The 25,913-nt window shown below is 38.9% G+C and overlaps 1 protein-coding gene across 1 annotated transcript in view; it reads left to right on the top strand.

Moving 5' to 3' along the window:
• The window catches only part of KIF6 (kinesin family member 6), a gene marked incomplete at its 5' end in the record, with an annotated part of 157,561 nt that overhangs the window by 130,671 nt on the left and 977 nt on the right, over nucleotides 1-25,913 (top strand). The window contains 5 exons of the mRNA XM_010161423.1: nucleotides 11,418-11,502; nucleotides 12,514-12,651; nucleotides 14,247-14,339; nucleotides 21,557-21,646; nucleotides 23,646-23,752. Coding sequence (XP_010159725.1) covers nucleotides 11,418-11,502; nucleotides 12,514-12,651; nucleotides 14,247-14,339; nucleotides 21,557-21,646; nucleotides 23,646-23,752 — 513 coding nt within the window. The remainder of the gene's footprint in view (nucleotides 1-11,417; nucleotides 11,503-12,513; nucleotides 12,652-14,246; nucleotides 14,340-21,556; nucleotides 21,647-23,645; nucleotides 23,753-25,913) is intronic.

Below are 25,913 nucleotides of genomic sequence, written 5' to 3' on the forward strand. Positions count from 1 at the left end.
TCATTTTTCCTTGATTGGAAGTGAAAGGACAGCGTGATCCGTACCAGAATAAAGCAGGAACAGACAATGCTGTATCAGAGTGCTACTGCAGGAATAATCCAGCCAGTGTTAAGGAAGAATTGGAAAGAAACTATTCCTCCAATGCACTAGCTTGTGGTGCTCTGAGAAGCTGCCACTACCATATATCCTGTACCTGATGGGATGCAAATATGTTGGCTGACACATTTCTGCATATCTGGATATGTAGCACTGGGAACTGCTGCTCCCACTTGTCCAGAGTGAGATATCATAGAACCACAGAATGGTTTGGGTTGGAAGGCACCTTTAAAGATCATTTAGTTGCTGAAAGCCCTGTCCAACCTGACTTTGAACACTTCCAGTGTAGCCCATGCTGCTAGAAAGGCTGGGCCACCATGGTTTTTATCTGGTGAGGATATAGGGTGTGTTTAGGAAGTCTATGATCTCTCTGCAGCCATAGCCGCATCATACAGACATATATCACACTAGTTCAGCTAACAATTAATAACTGTCATGAACTCATCCAATGTGACCTGTGTGAATGGGAAGCACATAGCACTTCCAGACTGCTGGTTTGCCTCACAGTTAATCTGTTATTTAAGTAAACCCATAGATAAATAATATCAGCTCAGTTTCTTTCACTGTTTTACATCGTGTAACAGAGATGCCATGTAGCTGTTCATGGGAAGCAGGAGAGTCTTGATCTGTCCTGATGCCATGCAATGAAGAGACTCGAGTGTTTTCAATCACAAAGGACAGAAGCTGAGGAGAGCAGCAGTCTGTGTTTTCCTACACAAATCCAAATCTGTCCACAGAGAATAATCGATGACCTATTTTAAGATCATCATTCCTGGTGCTGAAAAAAATGTATCTTATATATGTGCTAAATAACGCACTTTAAATAAATAATCTGTTTGAAGTCCAGAATTTTAAGACTGTTTTTACAAGACAAAGGCGACACGTCCCCAGTGCTGCTAGGCATCCAAAGATGCTTCCTCTAAAACCATGTAGGTGAGTTCATGTATTTCCAGTCTGTAAAATGTGCTTCTTTTAGGGGGGGAAAAAAACCCAAACAAAAACCACAAAACCGTGCAGCGTAGTCAGTTTGCATTGGCCTCAGAATAAGGGAAAGGTTTCTCCAAGAAATTAACAACTTTGATATACCCAATGTTTATGTGTGTTATATTCTATATATTTCTGCTTGAAATCTCAAGCTACGACAGTGTTTTTGTAAAAGTTCACTGCTCTTGTGCATGAAGGGCACAGATTTTATTCCTAGAGTGTCCTCTAGTGGTGTCAAGGCCACTTGTGTTAGTGATGGGTTTAATTTCTTCAGTCTTTTTATGTCAAGGGAAAAAAGATCAAAAATGTTTTGCATTAAGGTTTTGTTTTTGCAATACTAATACTGACAGGAAGCTGGTAAGGTTGTGCTTGTTAAAAAGGATGATAATTTTTCACTGTTACTGGGAAAAAGATATAAAGAGCAAAACTGGCTGAAAATTGAGAACCAGTGGCTCTTTGCCTTTTTTAAAATAAGAGTTTTACTCTGACCATGTTAAAGATATGTTTGAATTTGCTTTGTGCAATTACTGTAACATGTGAGGTAGTTTTGGAAATATTTACCAAATCAGTTTTTAAGCAAATGCTTGAAATACTGATGGACAGTTAATTTTGAAAACATGTGTAAGTAGCTATATAAGATAATAAGTAGATTAAATGATCTTTATAGCTTGCTTTTACTGCAGGCTGTTTAAGTCATTGTAGTTATTACAGATTTGTCTTGGAGGAAAAAAGCACAAACTTTAGCCTGTGGTAACTATGAAGTTACACACCATAACAAATTTACTCTCTTGGCTTTACATGTCATTTTGTGCTTCAAGTCAACACGGTATAAGGGTAAAACTCTGAGTTCTTCAAGAATTTTGTAGTTTTGTATGTACCAAGTTCTTCTGTAAAGATGATCAGAACCAGGAAAAAGAACCATGGATTCAGAGCAGCAGTTGGACAAGCAGCAGTGGTTCCATTGCAGCAGTGCTTGAGGTTTCTTCTTAGGTAATATGTTTTGGGTTTTTTCCAGTATTACGTAGGAATTAAATTTCAAATTGTAGGAATATGTTCTAATAAGAAGACACTTCTTACATCTGTCCCTTCAGGCCTCAAGTCCACACAGATCTATCTTTCCATAAATTTCTCTCCAGCCTTTCTAGGGTATTTTGTAGTTTAAATTGTTGCTGTGTTTTTTCTGTTACTCATTTTAGCAGGTTTTACTAGGTACAATGCTAAATTCTAGAGGCAGTCATGAGTTTTCCCTTTCATTGTCTCTTCAAGAAAGGGAATACTGTATCTTTACTGGAAGTCTTTGCAAAAATGTTCTCCTGAACTGTCAGAGAAATGTCTGAGATTACTTATGTGTTCCTGGCTGCATGGTCACATTCAAAGAGTTGCAGTCAACAGCTCAATGTCCAAGTGGAGACCAGTGACAAGTGGCATTCCTCAGGGGTCAGTACTGGAACTGGCACTGTTCAACATGTTGGTTGGCAACATGGATGGTGGGATTGAGCGCACCCTCAGCAAGTTTGCCAACAACACCAAGCTGTGTGGCGCGGTTGACACGCTGGAGGGAAGGGATGCCATCCAGAGGGACCTGGACAGGCTGGAGAGGTGGGCCACTGCCAACCTCAATGGAGTTCAACAAGGCCAAGTGCAAGGTCCTGCACCTGGGTCAGGGCAATCCCAAGCACAAGTACGGTCTGGGCAGAGAATGGATTGAGAGCCGTCCTGCACAGGAAGACTCGTGGGTGTTGGTTGATGAGAAGCTCAACATGACCTGGCAATGTGTGCTTGCAGCTATTGGCTAGAAAGCCAACCATATCCTGGGCTGTATCCAGAGAAGCATGGCCAGCAGGTTGAGGGAGGTGATTGTCCCTCTCTACTCCAAACTTGTGAGACCCCACCAGGATTACAGTATCCAGCTGTAGGGCCTCCAGCATAAGAAGGACATGGACCAGTTGGAGCAAGTCCAGAGGAGGCCACGAAAATGCTCAGGGGGCTGGAGCACCTCTGCTATGGGGACAGGCTGAGAGAGTTGGGCTTGTTCAGCCTGGAGAAGACAAGACTCCAGGGAGACCTTATTGCAGCCTTCCAGTACCTGAAGGGGCTACAAGGAAGCTGAAGGGGACTTCTTCCAAGGGCATGTAGTGACAGTACAAGGGGTAATGGCTTTAAACAGAGAGAGGGTTAGATTTAGTTTAGATATCAGGATGAAATTCTTTACCGAGAGGGTGGTAAGGCACTGGAAAAGGTTCCCCAGAGAAATTGTGGATGCCCCCTCCCTGGCAGTGTTTAAGGCCAGGCTGGATGGGGCTTTGAGCAACCTGGTCTAGTGGAAGGTGTCCCTGCCCATGGCAGGGGGGGTGGAAATAAATTATCGTTATGGTCCCTTCCAATCCAAACCATTCTCTGGTTCCCATGTGACCTAAGCAACTTCAGCTTATCAGAATCTCAAAAAAGAGCAAAGACGTCTTTGGATCAAGTGATATTTTTATTAAGAGTCATGAACTTGTAGCACAGCTATCCAGTTCTCAGTTTTATTGACACTGACTTCAGTATTTCACTGTTGTTGGAACAGCTTGCAGTCTGTGTAAGCTTTCTTGCAATAAGTATTTCTTTGGAAATACTGAAAAACTCAGTGTGAATTCTGTTATTATTTAGAGACCCCTTCTGGTGACTAGTAAGTAAGCAAGACAGAATCTGGAGATGAAGCTTTCAATTCTCTAATTTGGTCTACTAATATTAAGTTATTAGGAAAAAGATGCTATGGTAATAGTTACACATTGAAAAAGGTCCTTAGAGAAGTTTGCAGGATCTCTGTCCTTGGAGTTATTCATGACATTCCAGGACAACCTAGGCTTATTCAATTTTTGCCCAGCTTTGAAGTAGTAGGTTGGACTATGCAGCCTTCCAAAGTTTCTTCCATCCAGAATGATTCTGCAGTTCTAAGACAGGACTTGAGATAGAATGAGCAAAAAATAGATTGGTTTTATGCACATAGTCTACTGATTCTAGGCCTAAGCTTGTTTGCTTTAGCTTCAGTATATCTCAGAGTAACCTATCTCTGTTGGCTCTAAAAATCTGTTAGAATAACCAAGAGTAACATGCAGTTTAAGGTCCTTCAGACTTCCTTCTTCCGACCGTGTCCAGTGGGTATGTTGGGCAGGATGACTAGTTCTGTATCAGTTAAAGTTTCCTCTGAGAGAGCTCTTTGTACCAAACAAAAGTTCTGTAATCTAATCAATTGTAAACAACTGGAGCTCTTTCACCTCTGCTTTTGCTTTGACTTTTTCAAGGTAAATTATCAGACCTAGAATAGCAATTTCCACCTGATCATGTAAAGCACAGTACAAGGAGTGAATGATAATAGCAGTGTTTCAGAACAAGCTGTAATCTAATGAAAAACGTTTTACATTTTGCTGAAGTGGCTAAAAAAAATCACTACTTTTTGTTCAAAATTTTTTGCATGTTTAAGATCAAAATAAATAATGACTTGGAACAAGTAGTTACTAATAATATCCCACAAATATGCAGAGGTTGGATATACTTCTCCAGATAAGAATCTTGTGGATAAGTTGTAATTGTTTCTGGATATGCCAGGATAGTCTCTTCTCAGTGTACAGTACAGTGTGAGTCAGCCAGCAGCTGCCAGAACATCGAGTTCAATGTAATTTCCTTCATAGGTCATAAGAAAGAGCTGAGTTATGAGAAATGCCTAAATACCTGTGCCCTTCTTGCCCTTCTTGAGATGGTAGCCCAGCACAGACAGCCTACCTTGTTCTGCAGCTGTAGCCAATATGTGTGGGCATGGAGGACCTGCAAAGGTGTGGCACTCACTATGGGATGTAAGTGTGGCCAGCAGGAAGAGGGTCCAAAAAACATAATCTGGTTCCCACAACGACCCAAGTTGCATATGACCCTGACCTAGCACATGTGCCAGAACACTGAATAACATCAAAATTAATCTTCTTAATTAATAACATTACCACTAACATGAAATCCTATGGTTGTGGCTTCAGAAATTTTTTGTAAAACTAGCACATCATACTAACGGAAAAGCATCCAGGAATCTCTTTTAGAGGGCTAATAGAGTAGCCACGTTTAGTTAGTATTCACCTCTTGAATCAAGGTCAAAAATTCTTTTATTGTCTAACTTTAAGTGACACATCAGTTGTGTGACCCTTCTATATCTATGCAGAGCTGAAACAGCAGCAAAGTATAAAATGTGTGCTTATTTTTCCTTACTATTCTTGCAAATGACATTGCTCTAAATTCAGTGTACAGTCCAAAATAAATGCTTCTGTGAGTTGTCACGAGTGCTTGTACTGTCAGCCACAGCCAGAGTTCCACACAGAATGCAGGTAAAACACCCATTGCTTTCAGAAAGTGTCAGACCTATTGAATCGATCCCACACTCGCTGTGTGCATTGCATTCCTAAATGTGGCCCGCAAGCACAAGATTTACTGTGCATGCCTGTGTCTATTGCTCATGCACAGTGAGGCTGGCACATCTCAGAGCTGTACACCTGCTTACCCGAGAATCCCCAGCAAGAAGTATGAATCCACTAAGCTTCAGTATCTCCTCTATGCTCTGTGACACTCGGTGTGACTGCAGCTTTAGCATGCCTAGGTATTCCTTATTCTCAGTGTTCTCTTGACCAGGCATTTGTGTATGTACACAACAGAAAGAGATGAGTATGCTACAAGCTGATGTGGCCTTAGCAGCAAAAATAGCAAGTAACAAAAGTTATGGTGCTGTCTCACTGTAACTGCGGTCTGCACATTGGTGGCAGTGTATTCCTAAAGTCTCAGCTTCATGATAAGCAACCAACTTCAGGAGTATTTTCCAGCCTTTTCTTTCAAGAAGAGCATGACAAAACTTAGCAGAGAGACTTTTTTTTTCCCATGAAAGCTCTTGGATGTTGTAGCAATTAATGCTAACCAAACCTCAAAACCTATGGATGGCAAACCACACCCTTCTTGGCAGGCAGAGAGAGATCATTCAAATATCAGGTATGATTTTAACTAATATTATGAACAAGATAAATGATGAAACAATAATCTCGTAATCAAATGGTAAAATGTATTTATTAAATGTAGGAAGGAATCTAGTAGGACTTTCCTGACGAAGACCCAGTTATGTTGCTATCCACTAGATCAACTGGTGTGTACAGACCATACTAACTTGGAAGCCTTTTATTTTTTTTCCCCCAGTACATTGCACTTGTATATTTGGAAACCAACAGAGAACTTTTAGCCACAGTGGTTTCAGAAACATTCATGGCTTGAGTGCAGCTGACTGACGTGAAGGCAACGCCTTCTGTTTCATATGCCATGTATTTTCAGGAGCATATATATATAGATGACTGGTTTCAAAGAAACTTGAGGGAAATGAAGTGTGAGTCTTTATTTAGCTAAAACAGCTCACAGAGACTGGGAAAAAAATAGCTCCACTTCCCAGGTGTGTGTTGGAAGTCAGTTAGTTTGAGCCAGTAAAACAATAAAGAATACAGTGATACAAAGAAAAGCAGAATACCAATGGACTCTTTTACTAAGTTCAGTGATGAAAATACAAATAAAAATTAACAAAATACACATGCCCTTAATCCCCTTGCATGCACTAACTTGTAAGCTGATCCTGAATAACAGTGGGTAGGTAGGTCTTTTAAAAAAAATCCAAATCACAGCATATGCTCCAGTTTGAAAGCCGTAAAGCCCAAGTTTGCCAAAAACTGCAAAGATGATAGATAAAGCAGTAAAAATATTAACTGGATACTGAAGTCAACTCTAAACTTGGTTCCTTCAAGTGACTATAAATTTAAGCAGATAAACACAAGACTGTCCAGTGAAAAAACCCAAAAATCTTTGACTGCAAAAGTACAGCTGGAGGGCAGGGCACAATGTTATTTGAGGTACAAGACAATAAATCCCTTAGAGTTTGACTTCTAGGATACATGTAGGTCAAGAAATATATGACCGCCCCAGAGAGTATAAAGTTCAGGGTCACAGAGAGTTTCTTGCAAAACTTTCTGACTGGAGACAAGAATCTGCCAGAGTATTTCAAGTTGTTGCCAGTTTGCTGTAAACTATGGTGATAACACTTGGTATCTCATGCTAGGAATACTGTTTTTCATCCATGCTTGCCATAATGCTTTGAAATACTGATCCAGTCCGCAGGTGCTATCATTTCTATCTGGTACTGTGTGATTTGGTGATGTGAAATGTGTTGTAAAATGCATTGCTTTCTGTGCTCCAGAACTGGCCCTTTCATTAGAATAAAAGCTAATCTTAAAATGCCTCTTACAATCTTGTTTATTAACAAAAAAAAAAAAAAAGCAGCAAACCTTTATGATATGAACTGTCAACTCATGCAGAGATCACCTTCTACTCTAAGCAGGCAGCTGGTATCGATTGTACCCTGTGCCTCATTTCAGAAAATGAGTTGTATCTGAAGATGAAACAAAAACTGTTAGCCTAAAGATAAATATACATGTTGCTAGCTACTTCAGTACCCAATGCAGCACTGTCAAAATCTCTTCTTTACATCGCGTGAGTCACTACTCCTAACAAAAGACTTCACAATGTAGGACTTGTAATTTTTGCCACTTGGCTGTATGTGGACTTACACTGATGTAAAGAAGTAATGCTCCTTGTGAGTACATTTCTGATTTCTGCCAAAATAGCTCTGTTGTTTAGAACTGGATGGAGGTATGCCAGCAGAAACCCCAGCATACACATAGGCAGTATAAACACGCACATCAGACCTCCCCTGCAGCCCTGAAACCTGGGTCTGCTTTATCCAGGCTGCAATTGCACCAACTGCATTTGTTTCTCAGGATAAGTCACTGTTGATACTGCACATCAGCTGAATGGCTTATCTCAGTCGATGCACTAAAAGCATAGAGCTGGACAGTACAATCAAATTTCATATAACAAACAGCCAGTCGATTAATTAAAAGTCAACCCTGGGTGAACAAAGCAGATAGATAGCACTTTGTGCTCTTCTGTGTAGTTGCAAAAGTGATATCCAATCGTTAAGATTTCAGGAAGTAGCACCTCTGCACTTTTTAATGTATTGCAAATTTTTTAATGTATACCAAAAGCTGGTCTTGGGAATTTTCAGGCTTTCTCAATTTAAATGTACTTTGTGTATATGTGGTTAATACATAGATAATATTATTTGATGTTTCAATAAACATTTTCTGATTCTACATGAGCAGGCAGATATATACACTAAAAGGAAACTCTTTAGAGGAATAAAAGCGTGTAGCAAAAAGGAAGTATTCCTTCTTAGATATCTGTCTTAAACTTGTGAGTAAGCATTATGCTTTCTACATTTTACTGTCTATTCACTCAGTTGTTCCTCTTGTTATTTTAAAATAACTGAGCCTGCCTATTGAAGAATGCAACTGTTAGCCATGAGGCACAATGAGCCAGCAACCTCTGCCTCAGCTGCCTGGCTTCAGCTGCAGCTGAAATTGCTTGGGCTGGTGGGAGGAGAGAGGGGTGAGGTGCCAGCAGCAGAAACCCAGGGGCAGAAAGAGGCCATTGCAGGGATTCAGGAAATGTAAAGGAAAGAGAAAAGAAAAGAAGTAGCAGGGCATGAGAAGGCAGAAGCAGCAGCAAACAAAAGGTTTGAAATACACTCCACTAGACCATAGATCTCTTTTCCATGGAACATTAGGAAAGAGCCATGTGTTCATCTGCATATGTTACAGTAGGCAGATTCAAAAGGCCTAGGCTTTAGAGCAGAATGTTATTCAGTTCACAAGCATGTTGTTGCAATGAGCAAGCGTGACAAAAAGCTGAAATAGAGACTGCAACAGCATGGAAAAAGACATCAGAGAACTTGCAAAGCAATGCCCAAGGAGGCATTCCTAGACTTGACTTACCACTGACTTCACCCGACGTGGTGATCAGATCTCTTCTGCTTTTGTGACTGGAACACATTGATGGATGTCTAAGTTTTAGCCACATACTTGCTGTATGTGATCCAATGATATTTTTTAATCCAGTGCTATTTTTCCTGCTAGGGGCACATCAGCTTGCAGCATACTCATCTCTTCCTGTTGTGTACATATAGAAAACTTGGTGCTGCTCACCTTGCCCACTGCTGTGTTTCATGCTTTTATCACCAGCATATTGCTAGAGATATTGGGCATAACTCTATTCAGGGTTGAGGATGCTGGGGCCTTTGTGTCATAGAGATACTTGTCTCACATAAAAAGCTTTATTATTGTTTCTGAGGGTAACTTGCCACCAAATGATCTCTGCCACAGCATGTAATCAGCAGCAGAAAAACATTTTTTCTTGGTGTTTTTATGTATAAGTGATCAAATTCTGCCTAAGTTTGGCTGCCCTTTGAGAGCTAATGCAAATACAATTCTCCAAGTACTACATGCCCAAATAAATCAGGGAAGGAAAGCTGCAATATTATGCCCTTGAATCACTCTGCCATGACTAGCAGAATCTGATGACGTTTTCATGTAGGCAAGTTCTGACTTCAGAAACAGCATTAATATTTTAAAATGTCTTTAAGAAGTCTTCCACTCTATATTAATTTCCCTTCATTATAAGGGGCTAGAGCTGCTCCCTCCTGAACTCAGGCACCATAACAGATTGTGCAAATGGGCCAAACGCACTCCAGTGTGCTCAGGAGAGCCCCTTTGAACCACTGCTGATGACAGCTCCAGATAAGCCTGGCTGGCTTTGCAAGGAAACCTATTAAGGATGCTCATATGGTCTGTGAGCATGGCTCACTTGGGAGGCAGCAACTCCCTAACTCATTTCAGTTTGCTCCACAAGAGCATATTTCTTTCGAGCCTGGAGGCTGTGTATTCATGAAGGGCAGAACAAGTGTGGACCTTCAGGCACTCTGCAGTGACGTCTCCCCTCAGGTTCCCCGTGTAGCTCTGCTCTTTCCCACGTTGTGCCTTTTCCTGAGGATGAAATCTGACAAATCAGAAAATCCTGATTCCCTGTAATTGTTGCAAGGTTTACTGCTTTCCTTGAAGGTTGTGGCATAATTTTTATAGCCTTCTTATTATCTATTGTGTTTGGTTGTCATCCGTTACAGAATGTGACTGCTGTAGCATCTCCTTTGCCATGTTTGCACCTCCTGGCTTACGCTCGCACTTTAATATTCCAAGCAGTTTATTTTTTAAACTTTTGAGGGTACCCTCTCCACCACAAATGTCTTCACCCTATCCTTCTTTTGTAACCTGCATATCCAGCAAAGCCTTTCAAAGTATGAAATGAGAATTGTGCATGAGCATTGTCTGCCTTGGCTGTCTGTATTAACATACTTGACCTGAGTACCTGAAATGCTTTTCAGCTTCATCTGTATTAAGCTACAGGGTGCTGCAGCAAAAGATTAATGGTTTCAGCTGGTGTGCTGACAGGCAGAGAGGGGTCATTACTGCCCTCTTGTTCCAGACAGAATTCCTCTCCTTTAAGAGAGTGCACTCCTCAGGCCTCGTGACAGGTTGACATAGAATTTATTTTCTTGGCAGAAATAATAGTCCGGATGGAAACTTCTATGTATTGTACAGCAGGTCTTTTGTTTCTTTCATTTTTCTTCAGTTAAAAAGGTTAAACATGTTTTCTTGGGAACCTTAAACTATTCTCATTCATCCTAGAAATAGAAACTGTTGTAATACTAGGAGGTAACTTTACATTTCCTTTCAGTGCTGAACATATAACCCATGATGGAAGGCCTGTTTTGCCATCTCTCAGAATAAGCATGTTGTGTATTGCATGCTAACTAACTCTGTAGGGAGATCCTTAGCTGCTTTCTTAGCTTAACTTAGGCTAATCTTAAGGTATTTCCTTAGTTCTCCTTTACCTTGAATAATTTCTTACATAGTTTCAGGACATTTTCCTTATTTATACTAATTGTCTATATATATATTACTTATCTTCTCTCTCTTTTACTTTTCTTTCTGTTGCTGTGCTTCTAGTCACCAGCACAGCCGCTGTTCTATCTCCTTTTCAGGACAACATTGCTGTTCTGGTATTGTCTTTGTAGCCAAAACTGTCAGGTTGAAAGTATTTGGTGAGGGTTTATGCCAAAGATGAACTTTTAAAATGGACTGGCAAACTCACTTCTATGCATATCTAAAATAAATATTTCAGTCTTTACTGGAGGGGGAAAAAAAAAAGGCAAATAATCACTAAAGTTATCCAGGGTCTATTATACAAAGTAAGACCCAAATAAGGGATTTTAAGAAATATTTCCAAAAGACAGAAATGGTTAATGACACAATTTTAATTTCCTTCCTCTTAAAGAATAGGTTTTATTCTAATTAAAAGTTACTTCTTTTGACATCATCTGGTCATTTCTCCTGTAGCTGTTTCCAGTCCTTCTGAAGAGCTAAATACACTTGATCCAGTAGAAGAGGAACTTAGAATGCAAATTGAAGCAGAAAAAAAAAGGTATTACTTTTGCCTCAAACTGCTGCCATCCTTCAGAAGATAAATTATACTGATAGTATATTCCAATTACAATTCTGCACACACAGCTACCCTCAGGGTTTTCTCTGACATTTTGCAAAATGTCAGCTTTGTGGTTCACTGATAGTTTTAAAAATTCTGTGTATTCTGTTGGTTTGTCTGTAAGACGCCACAGCACATGAGTGGGGAAAATTTATGCTTGAGCTAATGGTTAAAAATAAATAAAAATAACTTAATATCCTCCCTGAGGATTAGGGTTAGAAACTTATTGTTTGAATCCAAATGTACTGTGAACCTTTTTGGTTGATTCAGAAATGTCCTTCCTCCCTTGACCCAAGGAAAACCTTCAGGCTATACAGGATTGACTAAGTGTAAATGATATGAAGAATACACATTGGTTAACAAATCCTTCTGTTTGGTGTAATGTCGCTGTAGCCAGGAGGATAAAAGAAAAGAGATGCAAGGGTATCAGTTCTAAATAATTTTCTAGCATTTATGGTATGTGCAAACCATGAGGAAATATCTGGCTCTTTCATGCTACTGGTAAACCTCCACCTATATGTTAGCAAAGAGGCTTCATTAATGAAAATTCCATCTGAAAAGAGAATCAGTGCTCAGCTCCTGTCTGAATCCAAACTCTGATGACCAGTTGTTTATTAATAGTAACATGCTGAGAAATCAAAAGTAGTAACTGACATATTTGATTGAACCTATATTTTAATTGTTAATCAATATTGATCCCACTTAAATTTCACTTATTTCTTTAGTGAAAGTAAAGCTTTGGGAGATAAGTTTCTTGTACTTACGTCCAGTGAAGCTCTTACAAAGTATGAGATGTTCTTGTTACCACCATTCTGCCTGTGTCCCCTGCATCTCTGATTGATTGCTATATGTTCTTTTGTAATTTAAATCTGTAACTGTTCTAGGTAGGATAAAGCTTTGTTCAGATATGTATTAGAAGATCTGTAATACACTTTCTTCTTCCCATATTAGTTATAAAACAATGTTCAATCGCTTGAAAGGGCTGAAGGTAGAGATTGAGCACCTGCAGCTTCTTATGGAAAAAGTGAAGGTGAAGCTGCAAAAAGACTTTGAAACCTGGTGGTCTGAAGAGGCAACAAATGGACAAGTATGAAATCACTTTATATTTCTTCCATACTTATGTCAATGTAACATCCTCAATCATTTCTTAAAGAAGTAGTCAGTTGGCTAGATAGAAAGGGGTATGAAGGATGGGATTTGGGGCCTGATTCACCTGTGCTTATGCCAGTGTAAATCAGACAAAGCTAATGTGAATTATGTTTGTATGAAGCTAACAGAAACGAAGCAAAACCCTTGCTTTCTGCTCTACATTCTGTTTTGACATGTCCCCACACAACTTGATAGAAAGACAAGAGAGGTTCCAAAATGCTGAAGACTCTGAAGAAACATAAAACAAACCAAGGAGAGTAGAAAAAATCATAATCGTTTTTACTGCTAGCAAAACTGATTTCATCAGGTTTATGACGTGTATTAGAAGATGGCAGTCATAGCTGTAACATGGACAAATCACAGCAAACATATTTGGCTTTTAGCTTCCTTTGTTTACAAAGGCTTCAGTAACCTTTCAGCTTTCCAAAGCTCCCAGAGGGTCAGCAGCTCTCAGCAGACAGCGTCTGCCCCCTCACTCTAGCTGTGGCCTGCCACTGCCATCATTGCCTGTTAGAGAACCTGGCCCAAACAGAGTCCTCTCATTCAAGGACTTGTGTAAAGAGCTGTCATTGTAAACGGTGTATTAGAAGTTTGTGACATTGTCTGAAAGCTACACAGTTTCACAAGTTCAGGAGACAGCACAAGAGGGTCCAGCAGAGGATCAACTGAAACAACATAGCTGTCTTATGCTCTCCTTTTGACAGTTTTTTTAAAAAAACTGTCTTCCAACTAGTGAAATGATATTTCACAGCAAAGCACTGCCATGAAATGCACATCATCCTAATGGAAAAGTGCTGACTGCAGACCATCCCACATCATGTACTAGATGGAGAAGATGATTTACTCCTTGGGGAAAAGTTTTTATAAGCAAAGAAGTGTTTAGCCAGTATTTTGTTTAATTCTTATGAGTAGAAATTTAACCTGTATTTTTAGAAAAGCCTAAAATTAATACAGAACTTAACATGAGGTATTTAGTTGTTTATAAAGTGCCACCTAACTGGCTTAACTTCAAGTTATCATTGCAAAATAATTTTCAGGTTAAAATCCCTAAACATGTTAGTGGGAAAGAGGATAATGTTTTAGTCACCCTCCTGTCTAAATATTTAGGCACTTCAAAGCACTGCAGATAATATTCTTCAATCCACTGGAGCACATTTTTCTCCATCCCTTAACAGGAGAGGTCCAGGATTCATAATTCATAAGTAGATTAGAAAACTGGAAAAAAAATAATGGGGATTGATTTCTTGGATCTTGACCTATCTATACATCTGAGCTCCCTAAGAAACTCAAATCAGAGAACAGATGCTGTTACATATTAAAAACTTGTAACTTGTGCTTAAAAATACTTCATCCAATCCTAAACACTTTTCTCTTTGACCAGAAGTGTTTGTCCAAGTGAAGAAAATACTGTGCGATTCAAACTCTGTGTTTTCTGAATAAGTCATTGCCTACCTTGTTATTGTTGAGACCTGTAGGCCAATATTAAGCACTCTAAAAAAATTCCATCCTACATAATTTTGGTTTTCAATCTAAACCCAGCAGGAAGAGCCAGAGATGGTTAGCTCACCAAATACTGCGACTGTTTATCCCCAGTTTATCAAATCCTCACAGCATCTATCAACTAACAGGTAAATTGGTCATTTTTCTCTTCCTTTTACTTACTTGTAAGAAAATGCAGTTTTAGTAGATGTGCAGTTCACCAGAATTTTTTTTTTTTTAAATATCACATTCAAACGCCGCATTTCCGGTTACAAGAGAAATGACTGTGTAGAAAATCAATGTTTATCATTCAGTTATTTTGCAATCATATTGAAGGTAGCATATTGTAACTCAGTTCTTTTGACTTGGTCTTGGGACCCTGGAATCCTGTAACTAGGTACCCCATGACAGGTAGCTAAGAAAAGTAAGCCTGCTATCAGTCAGTGTTGATATTTGAGGAGACTGTATATCTCCTTTGGAATGTATTCAGGGGGCTGCAAACCAAAAAAAAAAAATATTCCAAAATAATATTGCATTTGATATGATAAAACACTGGTGCATCCTCTACAGGAGAAAAATGTAATCACCTTTCTTACTTCATCATCAGTCACTTCTGATTTTAAAGCCTGTAAATTAAATTTGCAGTAGTAGATCTTTCATAGCCTTCAAGAAAAGTAGAGTGCAGGAAAACCTACCAGAATATGCAGGTTTCTGTAGTCATTGACAATAAATGGAGTTGTTCTGTCTCTCTCCCCACCTCTCTCCCTTTCTTTTTCTCCCTCTCTCTCCCCCTCCTTCTCATTTTACAGTTAATCTTTCTCTGATGAGTTACTTTACCTACAATTTACTCTGCATAAATGATGTTTCCTGCTTTGCAGCAAACATAATATATCCTACATAACATTAAATAATGAATACTGGATTTTCTTAAAACTGTAAGATATATTCTGATTTTTGTTGTAAACGTTGGTGTATCTATGGTAAGTGCTCTGTAATCAGTACAAAGATAGAATGAAACTCATAATGCTCTGAAGTTTTGTACGCCGACATCTTCAGATGTCTCAAACTGATGAATACTGACTGTGGTCTTCTCCACTTAAATTCTTATTCTGTGTTCTCCCAAGACTTAGGCGCTATTTGCTTTGCAAACGTCTGACAGGTTTTAGGCCTAATCTGAGCTGCTTATTTCTGGGTTTATGCTGAAGGTTACTTGTCACAAAGAAATGCTGATGGAACAGAATTTAGAACATTTTTGGTCTAGCTTGGCACAGTCAGCCAAATGAGCCCAAGCAACCTATGACTGTCTCTCTCCTTAACTCAGTACTGAATTGAGCTAAGGACCTCTTGCACAACCTCTTTGCCCCATTGTTCTTGGGAGCAATGATTTCCAGTTGGTGTGCTGATGCATTGCTCAGTAGAGTGATATCTTTTGCAGTCTAAGCTAGAATTAAAACAAACATATTATAATGCTTTCAGCGCAATGGGGGACTGGCCTCCAGGAGTGGTGATTTCTCCTTCCTCCACCCAAGCTCAGAAGCAAAATTGCGTAACTCATTTCTTTATAATTTTCTTTTAAACTTTTCTTTCAAATGCCTTTATCATTTATGTTTATTATTGGATGACAGGTCTCAGAAAAGAGTGTAGCATTTTGAATAGAATGGGGGAATGTGCCTGGTTGCTTTCAGCTGCTGAGCTTACTTCAGAGCCCTCCACTGCCCCACATTGTCCTTTGAAAAAAATGACAAGCTCTTTGTAATAAGCAATTTCTCTGTGTCTAAGTAATGGACATGTTGACCGAGATTGACTGGATGATCCTTGCACACATATCACAGACCCAGAACATCCATCTTCTTGAGATTAAACTGTAGAGGGATTCAGGATGAATATAGTTTTGTTTTCCCATCTCTGCCAATACTCTTGCAATGATCTTTTGAAGTTAACTTCACTTTCTGTCTTACAGTTCCAGAAAGTAGATCTTATTTTCTGTTGGGCTGTTTAAACATATTTTACACAGGTACATTTCCAGCATGATGTGTATGGAACACTATTTCTGCTTTTTGTGAGGCAGAGCTGCAGGCTTAACATCCCATGGTGCATGAAAATTTACTTTTCCTCCTACTTGAGGCAATAACATTTTAGAGTAGAAGTTTCCAATTTCGTAGGATTTAAGAGTATGAAACAGTAGAATATTTATTTCCCAAGGATCTCCTTGACCTCAGTTGACACAGGAACTTTGCTTACCAGTTCCCATGATTGTGTAGGATGGGTCCTGGCTGCAATTGCTCCTCTTGGTTACGTAGTCATGAGACACAAATGGTTCCTTGTTTCTAACTAACTTGCCTGGAAATCAACAAACTCTTTCTCTGAAATGATATTGCTGTCTTCACCCAGCAGAATAACTAGTCACAAAAGCAGAAACAGACATAAATTATATTATATATAGTGTGGTGTAAATAAAACCTATTTTCAAGATGGAATTCAGTTCACAGATGTGTTCAATAGATATAAGATCTAAAACTTAGTGGGCTGCATGTGAGAAATCTAAGACTGCTGTTGACAGAGTAAATATTCAGTAAAACCATTCAAACTCCTGAGTGTAAATGGATATAAATACAATCTTCAGGATTAGAAGTAATGAATTGTCTATCTCAGCATATAAAGGATACAGATATATTCCATAATCTTTCTTGAGATTTATGTATGTGTTTGAAATCTTTTGAACACCTTCTAGTGCATGATTCATGCACATTGTCATGTTACCCACACCTTAGTCATGTTACCAGAGAAAATTAAGCCTTTGGAAGGGAATGTGATAGCCTCAAATTGTATTTTATATTAAATCAATATATAACTAAAACAGAGAAGGGAAACTGGTAATCCTTTTGAGGCTTAAGAAGGATAAACACGTATAAAAGGCACTTGGTTCCTGGCCAAGCATGTCCCTTTCAATTGAAAAAGATAGCTGAATTGTTAAGTGTTGAAATGACTCTGTGTTAATAACGGGATTGAACAGTGAGCATTTCTGCCTTAGTCCATAAGGTTTGAAAGCCACTGGCTTGATCCTACTCCCACTAGAGTAAGAAGTACATTGATTTCACTGACCAGAGTGCTGAACTGGGGGAAAGGGTGAATGAGGGTTATCAGCGGGTTTGGCATGAGAAAAAAACATTTCTGCATCAGCAAGGTAATTTCTTGAGCAGGTTAATCACATCACCGAATCTGATAAAATAGCTGAAACCAGTAGTCTGTGTACTGTAGAGGCTTACAGACTCATGTTCATTAACATGTTCAGTCGATTCAGGTTTCTAGACCATATTTATGTTTGCATATGTCTTTCAAATGAAGGATGAAGGAATATTAAATCTCATCTGATCTGAACATCTTACTTAAAATGAAGAACAACTGTGCAAAATAGAGAAAGAATGACCCATCTCTATTACAGGCAGAAAAGGGTCCTATCAGCAATCCCAGAGTCACAGTACAAGGAGAAAGGAAGTAGAAGTTAAAATAAATACCAAGAAGTTATTTTATTCAACAGAAATACCTAGTAAAATCACTGTGGTGCTAACTGCAACTCGTACTGTATGTACTTTCATGTCTCTTAGGGTTCCTGTTAAGCCTGCAAAAAGTCTTAAAATGCATGTTGGGCTCAGCATTCTGTGTCTGCTCCACTTCAGAATTCAAGCAGTGTTTTCTTCATCCTCATACAGTCTTCTCCCGCATTGGCTTTCATTTAAGAAATTTATCTGGTCCTTTTCTGTTCAAGTTACTTTTCTCACTGAACATCTCCTTTCACTAGGGTTGAACTGTTCTTGTATTCTCCTTGAATCAAGCAAGTGTTCGATAGTTACTCAAATCTCCTAAACAATTTTTTTGTTGTTGTTGTTCTCTCAAAAGGAATGTATTCCTTTTTACTTGTCAGATCTTTCTTAACCTCACTTATTCCCTATTACTAAATTTCATTTGTCCTATTCCAGCAAGCCCTGCAGTATGTTCAATCTCAGACTCCTTGGCTCTCCAGTTTATTTGAAGTATTATTTACCCTCTGTATCAGTGCTATGTGACACAAAGGAAATGTTTACATATTTTGCAGCATTTTCTGTTGTAATCATTTTTCATTTCTGCCAATTTTCTGCAGTGTTACTCGATGACAAATATAATCTGGGAATAGCATCACTGATTAATGATATTTCAAAGGTTTTCACACTCTGTTAGTTTTAACGTGAACAATTTTTCTATGAATTTGAAAGTTAGGCCAAATTTGATTTTGTAACCAAATACTAAAATGCTCAGGCTTTAAGCAGCTTAAATCTTGCCTGCCTTTACAGAGAACATCTGTTCCACTTACATCCAAGGCTCAGATGACGGGAGAACTGCAGCTGAGGGTTTTTTGTAACATTGCAGATGTTGCTCACCTTCAAATTTTACACTTTCCATTTTAATCTACCTGATTTTTCACATCTTTGCAGCTGGAAAATCAAGCATTTGTACCATGACACCCATCATCTCTCCAACTCCCCTACCCTAGGTTCTTGAAAGAGCTGGTCAGTCCATGGGACTGCTGTCTCTGGCCCTTGGGTTCCTGCAGCAAGAGAGACACTGCTACAACACTGTGCACCTCTAGCTGCTGCCCTATACCTGATTGAGACACAATTAGCAAGTTACCCACTGGGTGAAACTTCAGGTACTAGGTTAAAAATAGAACTGAGACATACGTAGCTGACAGGTTAATCTCCAGAAAAAGCAGGAATTTTACTGAAGCTGTCAGGAAAAGGTGGTTTGAGACTTCTTAAATTCAACTGAAGGAAAAATCAGATTCAGAATGAAAACTGGAATTATACATTGTCAAAAGAACCCAAATAATGTTAGAGCTTAGGAGCCAGAGACAGGACTTCTACACCTTGTCCAAAAGTGTGATCCAAGCGTGCCAGAACTGTTGGTTGAAAGGCATCTCTGGAGATCTCTAGACCAACTTCTTGCTTGAAGAAGGACTATCATCACATTGAATTGGATCAGCTGTGGTTTTGTCAAGCATCCTGAGATGTGCAGTCCTTCAGGTTTAACACACAGAGAGGGGAATCTTTACCTGCACACCATGCTGTCATAATGACTTTCCATTAAATTTAGAGCCATAATAGCAAAATTTCTTATCTTTTCTCATCACTGGAACAGCATCTAACACTCAGATGGAGGAGAGTCCTGGCTTCTGAGAACAGGCCAGGAGCAAGTTGCATCTGAGCATACAAACCTCTGCACAGCAGAATTACACTCTTCTGTCCTGTTATGATTCAACGTGTTTTGCATTGCCATAGAAACATTATCAGAGCTTCAGTATAAAGGATGCAAATTATCCCCAAAGAGGCCATCCCTCTAGCCTAGGGATTAGAGAAATCTCTGCGATATGTAAAACATGGATTTGAGTTCTGCCAAGCTGAGGGACGCGTTGGATAGATCGGTACTCTGGTTGTTAACCTCCTATCTGGGAGCAGCACTTGGAGTCACTATAAAAAATAGTCAGAAGCTTCCTTTTAAATTTCCTTAACTTGCAGGAGAAGAGTTTGCATTCCACAGAAGAAGAATCTGTGGCTGTAACACCACAAGCAGAGGGTAGGAGTTTAAGGTTCATCTCTGAGCACAGTAGTGTTAATATCTTGATTCTGGGCATCATCTCACTCCGTCTAAGGTGGTTTTTTACTATCATCTTCCTCAGGTGCCCAGATCTCCCAGAGCACTCTAAGGCGAGTTTCAGCATATTGTCCTAGGTCCAGGAATCCACTTGAAAGTGAGATCCCTGGAGGTCAAACCCTGCTAGACCTGTGGCGTCTAGTTTTTTTAATGGATCTGGATCTAAGTCCCCTTGAAAATGAGGATTTAATGATTTTTGAGAATAATTTTCATTTAAATTCAATGCAAAAAATAGTTCAAACGTATAAACTATTGCATTTTAAAAATAAATTACTTGAGCTGACTCACAGTATTTATATAATTATACATTCTGTTCATGGCAAATAAAAAGCAAAGAAGCTTATTTCAGTGAAAGGAAAGCAATGAAAAAGGATCACATTTAGTCATATCACCTTACATTTGTTGCAGGCTAAGAAAACAGTCATGGATGGTTGCTATGATTCAGTTGATGTGTAGTGATTTATTAAACCATGGTCATATGACTTGGAAGCCTAGGTATCTCAGGACACAGACACAGGGTCCTTTTAGAAAATTGAATTTAAGCCCCTGAATCACGTAGATTTTAACAACTGCCAAATCAATGGAAAAAATGTTCAGGAAATCCTAAAGCAGAACTATGATATGAAGTTCCCAGATATTGTTAAACCACATAGTAGGCAATAACATCCCACATCCTTTCTAGCTATTCTGATATGTAGGCATAATAAAGTATGGAATATTATTCGTATTAAATATTATATTGATTTGGTCTAATTAGGCTGAGTCTTGAGGTTATTTTGACACAATTTAGGCAGGTGTGAATGGTATGGGACTTGAAGAGTTAAAGAGAAACATTCAGTAAACCTGGAGTTGTTCATTTGGAAATGACTTATACTCTTGGGCACAATATCTTCTGCAAAACTGAACCTGGCACAGTGTAATACAGTAAAATTTTAGTAATAAATTTCTTTCCTTTCTCAAGTTCTCTGCCAGAAATATCAATGTATCAGCCAACAATGAACAAACTTCTGCAGTTAGCAAGGCAAGAACTTGCCAATCCTGCCATCTACTGGAAAAAGGCTAAACCGGAGTAATTCGGTGTTTCCATTCTATGATTGGCACCGATCTGGCAGCACACACACACCCCGGGGAAAGAAAAGAGTCCCTAGACATCCCGTGACAGAAATCTACCTTCCCAGTGGAGAGGGTCCCTGACACGGTATCTGCAGGGGCAGGAATGTGCAACAGCTGTTTGCAATATATTTGGCTATCACCAACAAGCCCCATCCCAGAGTCCTCGCTGAGTTTTTATCCAATCTCCCACTGATTTTGGTAATAATTTTGCCTGACTAAAGAAAGAATGGAAAATGAGCTAAGGCCTCACTTGGCTGATAGTCAGTTTGGGAACTAAATATACCATTACAAACTGTACATTAGATACATCAGAGTGTTTTACAAACCCTGCTTAGAAAACAAATACTAATAGTATAATCTTTATGAACTCATTTCTCATTCTTTCATAGCCACATTCTCTACATAATCCTAATCATCACATGGATTCAACTGAAAAAACTCTTCCAGTAAGCAACAAGTGCTTTATATAGATCAAAACGTTTTGAAAAATAACTTCTTCGTAGTTATTTAGCACATATAGCCCTCCGCAAGGGCTATATTCTTTCTTTCATGCCTGCTCCCATTTCAGTTTTTCAGAGAGCACAACAGTCAGTCCTAGTGAAGATCCAGCTGGGAAAAACAGTTCAGTCACTTCTAGTAACCCAACTTCGAAAAAAAGGTAAGAAGCATTCCTGGGATATTCAGAGGAAAAAGCAAACAAGTAAGTAATAAAATGCCTACATAACTCTCTATCAGGCTCTTTAACAACTGTCTCCTTGAAAAATGACAATATTACTGAAATTCCTCCAACTTCCAAAACAACACCAAAGCTGTCCCATAGCTTTACACTATCTAAGTAGCTGCATGATCAGCATTAAAGAGGTGGTTTCTTGTTTGTCCTGATGCTTTTTTCTCCATGGACTTACGAATCTTGATAACTGTGTCTTGTCAGCAAGAGAAAGGGACTCTGAAAGAGTAAATAGAGGCATTTCAAAGGAAGAGAGATCAGAGTATGTAAGTATTGCAGAATGCAGGAACTACATAAAGATCTTTTCATCCTTGTGATTTTGTCATTGAAATATTTTGAGTCTCCCTCTACAAATTATTCTACCAAAATAAAATTACACCAACAATCCAGATGTGTCAGGTGTGGCAAATGCTACATGTCATGTTTTCTCAAAAGAGGTACTGCTTTGTGAAAATTAGCTTAGCAAGTTAACAGAAACTACTTTTTTCTTTTCTATTTTTTTGAACCTCTATTTTTTTTAATGTGCTCATTTCCATGTTCTTTTCTTCCACCGAAACATCATCCCACATTAGTATGCTTCCAGAAGTTATATTCTTCTTGTGCTCCACAGTTCTAGCTATTAAGGCCCTTAGGAAAATACGGTTACTATTTTTCATATACATTAGTAAGAACAAATCACAAGGGTCTCTTTTTTTTTCCATTTTCAAATTAATACGTTTCTAGAACAGTAAAAAATCATGGAAAACTTCATCCCTCAAAACCTGCTGTTTTAAATTGCATTTGTATTTAAGACAAACAGAAGAAAGTTTGAAGATAAAATAGAACTTAGACAGTACTTTCTCAAATAGATTGTGGTGTTGGTTTTTTTGTTTTTTATATTGTTGCTAATCAAATGAAAATCATTAAGAGAATAGTCCTTTACTGGTTTCCTGAGATCATCTTGTAAATTACATACAAGGATCACCTTGTAAATTGCATAAAATTTTGTTAATTTCATAGTAATTTCTGTAATTTTTTCCATTTTGATTCACTAATTTAGCAACTGAGGATGTAACTAGTAGCACAGAAACAAGGATATCAGACTCCCATTTTGCCAGTCAAAATTACACTTCACAGCAATAGTCAGTAAAGAACAGTGGAAATAACGATAGTTACAAAGTTATGTAAAAAAAAAAAAGTTTCTCCCTTTAGTTCCCCTTGTCCTTCCATACTGTAATCTTTATCACTATATTACTCATTTCATCATTAGTGCTTAGTCTTTAAATGAGGCTAAAGATACAGGGCCAAAATCGTAGCCGATTAGAATAGCTTCACAGTAGTACATCATCTTACACCACTGGAGGGTCTGTCATAAAGCAGAGGTAAGTCAATGATTTAACAGTATAGATGCAAGATCTCAGCTGGGACTGGAGACTCAGCAGCACACAGCAGTCCGATTTCCCTGTCAGTAAATGTCATGTGATTGTTTACATCTAGGTATGCACAAACACTTAATTCCCTTACAGCAGGCAAAAATACTATTGTTCTGTTCAAATACATAGCACCATTTTTTCCTGAAGCAGACAAACACATGGTATAGTCACATCCATCATTGCTTTGGTAAACTCACTACATTAGGCTTTTCTGCTTGCCACTAAGTCTTTGACTCAGCGGTAAAACATTTTTAACCCTTTGTGAGAGGTTTTATAACTGGTGTAGTCTACCAAAGTAAAAAGATACTGGCTAATCTTAAGAATCTACATCAGGGCATTAAGTCCTGAGCTTGATTCTCCTCTGAACTGTGCCATCTCTAACAGTATATCTGGAGAACAAAGTCCTCCAAGCTGGAAAAAGAGAGGAAAATAGAAATAGAAAGAAAATGAAAAGGAAAATGAAATAGAAAAACAACCTTCTTCTTCAGCTGGGCCACAAATATACTTTCTTGTTTCAGGACCTTACCAAGTTCAAGTACATCTATTCCTCTGACTGGAGACAGCCAGGCTGATGCTGACATCCTAGCTTTCATTAAAGCAAGACAGAACATCCTGCAAAAGAAAGGTAAATCCTGCCAAAAACCAGGAAGCCAAACCAAAATCTGCAGTACAGCATTTTAAAGCCAAAATAGCTTTAGTCCAGTGACGCAAGTGAGAACTGATTCTGGCTTAAGTTATATTACATTATGTTCTCAGCCGTTCTAAACACTTGAGGTTCTTCACGTGTATTTATTTTCGTAGCTCGATGGAGCAGCGTAGAACTATGAAGGCTGTCTGTTTGTGTCAGCCACCATCCGTGAACTTTCTGGTGCAATGTGCAGCCTGCACAGTGTATTTCTTTACACTTAAGTAAATGCATTTGAATGTGGTTTCTTTTCTGTATACATTTTCTTTAAACTATCTGGCCTGGTTTTCAACTGGTACAAATTTAGCTATGACAAATGACACCAAACAAAGATTAGGGAAATGATTGCACCCTACCTCACAGCCAGGCTGGCCCACTATGGCTGTCAGAGTATGCCATTAGCAGGTATTTCACTGTATCAAGGTCTACTGAAACTTTCTATGGGTATTTGTCACCAAATCAGGTACTGAAAGCAATCATAGGTAGGCAATAAAGTTCACTTTACAATGTAGATAAGTAAAATTGGCAGGAAGCAGAAAGCACTAAATACAAAACAGTGGCACTGCAAGGTAGCCTACAAGTAATTCATCATGATAAGGAAAAATGACCCATGATTTTTTTTTTTCCCTTCTTTTTTTTTCCTTTTTTTTCCTGGAATAATAGTTTTTAGTGGCAGGAACCAATTAGACAGAAGATGAAAACAGTAGTGGTTAGTGAAGCAGTAACTTTCCATCAGCACTTGAGTGCTGATGACAGCATTATTCAGCAAGCTATCAGCACCTGGCAGATGGTGTTAGCACTGTCACCAAGTAGGGTTTCCATATCACACTGCTTATCAGAAAACTGTCAGGTAAACACACAGTGGCTGAGAAAACAGCCTCCCTACACTCATCCAAAGCAAACACTTAACACACTTAGGCTTTGGGATCCCTTTTGTCTTTATTTAGAAAAGGTGCTGTCAGGTTTCTTCTGCAAATGAAATTAAGTTGAATTTATAGGCAGCTCACCAGAAGAAGGTTAGAGATAAGTGTCTTACGACACCTTTAGAAGGTCCAAATCTGACTCATTTAGTGAAGTACAGTAATCTAACAATAAGACAACATCTTGTCCTGTGATCATCTCCTAAATCATGCCATATCAGGAATGTCACTTTTAAATGCCCTTTCCATCCTGATTGGTTTTCAGCCACCAGCTGTTACCTAGTGTCATCCATCAGCTTCAGAAGGGCCTATGCATTATCAACACTGACAACTCTTAGGCCCCAGGTTATGAAAGGTATTGTTGCAGAACAGAAGACAGTCAACACTTCTAAAATTGCTCTGAACTTCAGTTAGACAAGGTGGGCTAGATGCTGCCCTAGGCAGCTGAAAATGAATGGAGCAGCATTTGCACAGTATTAACTCTGGTCATCCAGTGCGGGGCTGGATGGCCCAACCCATCACTAAGCATTGGCAGGGGAACAAAAAGCAGAGAGGCTTCATAAGCATGACCTGAGTATTACAAACACCTGGAGACCTGATGTGTCTCAGGTAAGAGACAACTCAATAGCCAGTTCTGGGAAGGATTTGGAGTAAACCTGGCAGATGAAAGAAAGCTTTTCTGCCTTGACTGCTTGTGAGGAAAGGGAAGACCTCCCAGTGAGTCACTGATAGCAGAAGCCATTGATCAAAAAAAAAGTTCGTAAATTCTAATTTAGCAAGATGATGGAGGGAAAAATCTATGGTGCAGTACTACTAAGGAAGTACTTCGTGCTTCAGCACCATAACAAAACCTGAGGACATTTATGAGATGCAGTGGTAGCCTAACTGGCAGAAGAAAATGGGCAAAGAAACTCCACTATTCCCATATCTGTGATAGTGTTATGTGTTCCCTTTTCCTGTGAGCACATCACTCTTACATGACTTATTTCTAGACTAGAAGGAGATGAGAGGAACACTAACTGCTGTAGCGTTAGTGCGTCTTTGGCTATAAGGAGTTCCCAATAACAGTTGCATCCAAAGCAAAGGATAACTGCAGGGTTTTCTTTTTGCGGTTGAAGATGGAAACCTGGTTTTGTTTATAAAAAGAAACTAGCAGAGGCAAGGGTAGGTAGAGGGAAAGA

Source organism: Eurypyga helias, unplaced genomic scaffold (assembly GCF_000690775.1).
Source record: "Eurypyga helias isolate BGI_N326 unplaced genomic scaffold, ASM69077v1 scaffold4031, whole genome shotgun sequence".
Lineage (NCBI taxonomy): Eukaryota > Metazoa > Chordata > Aves > Eurypygiformes > Eurypygidae > Eurypyga > Eurypyga helias.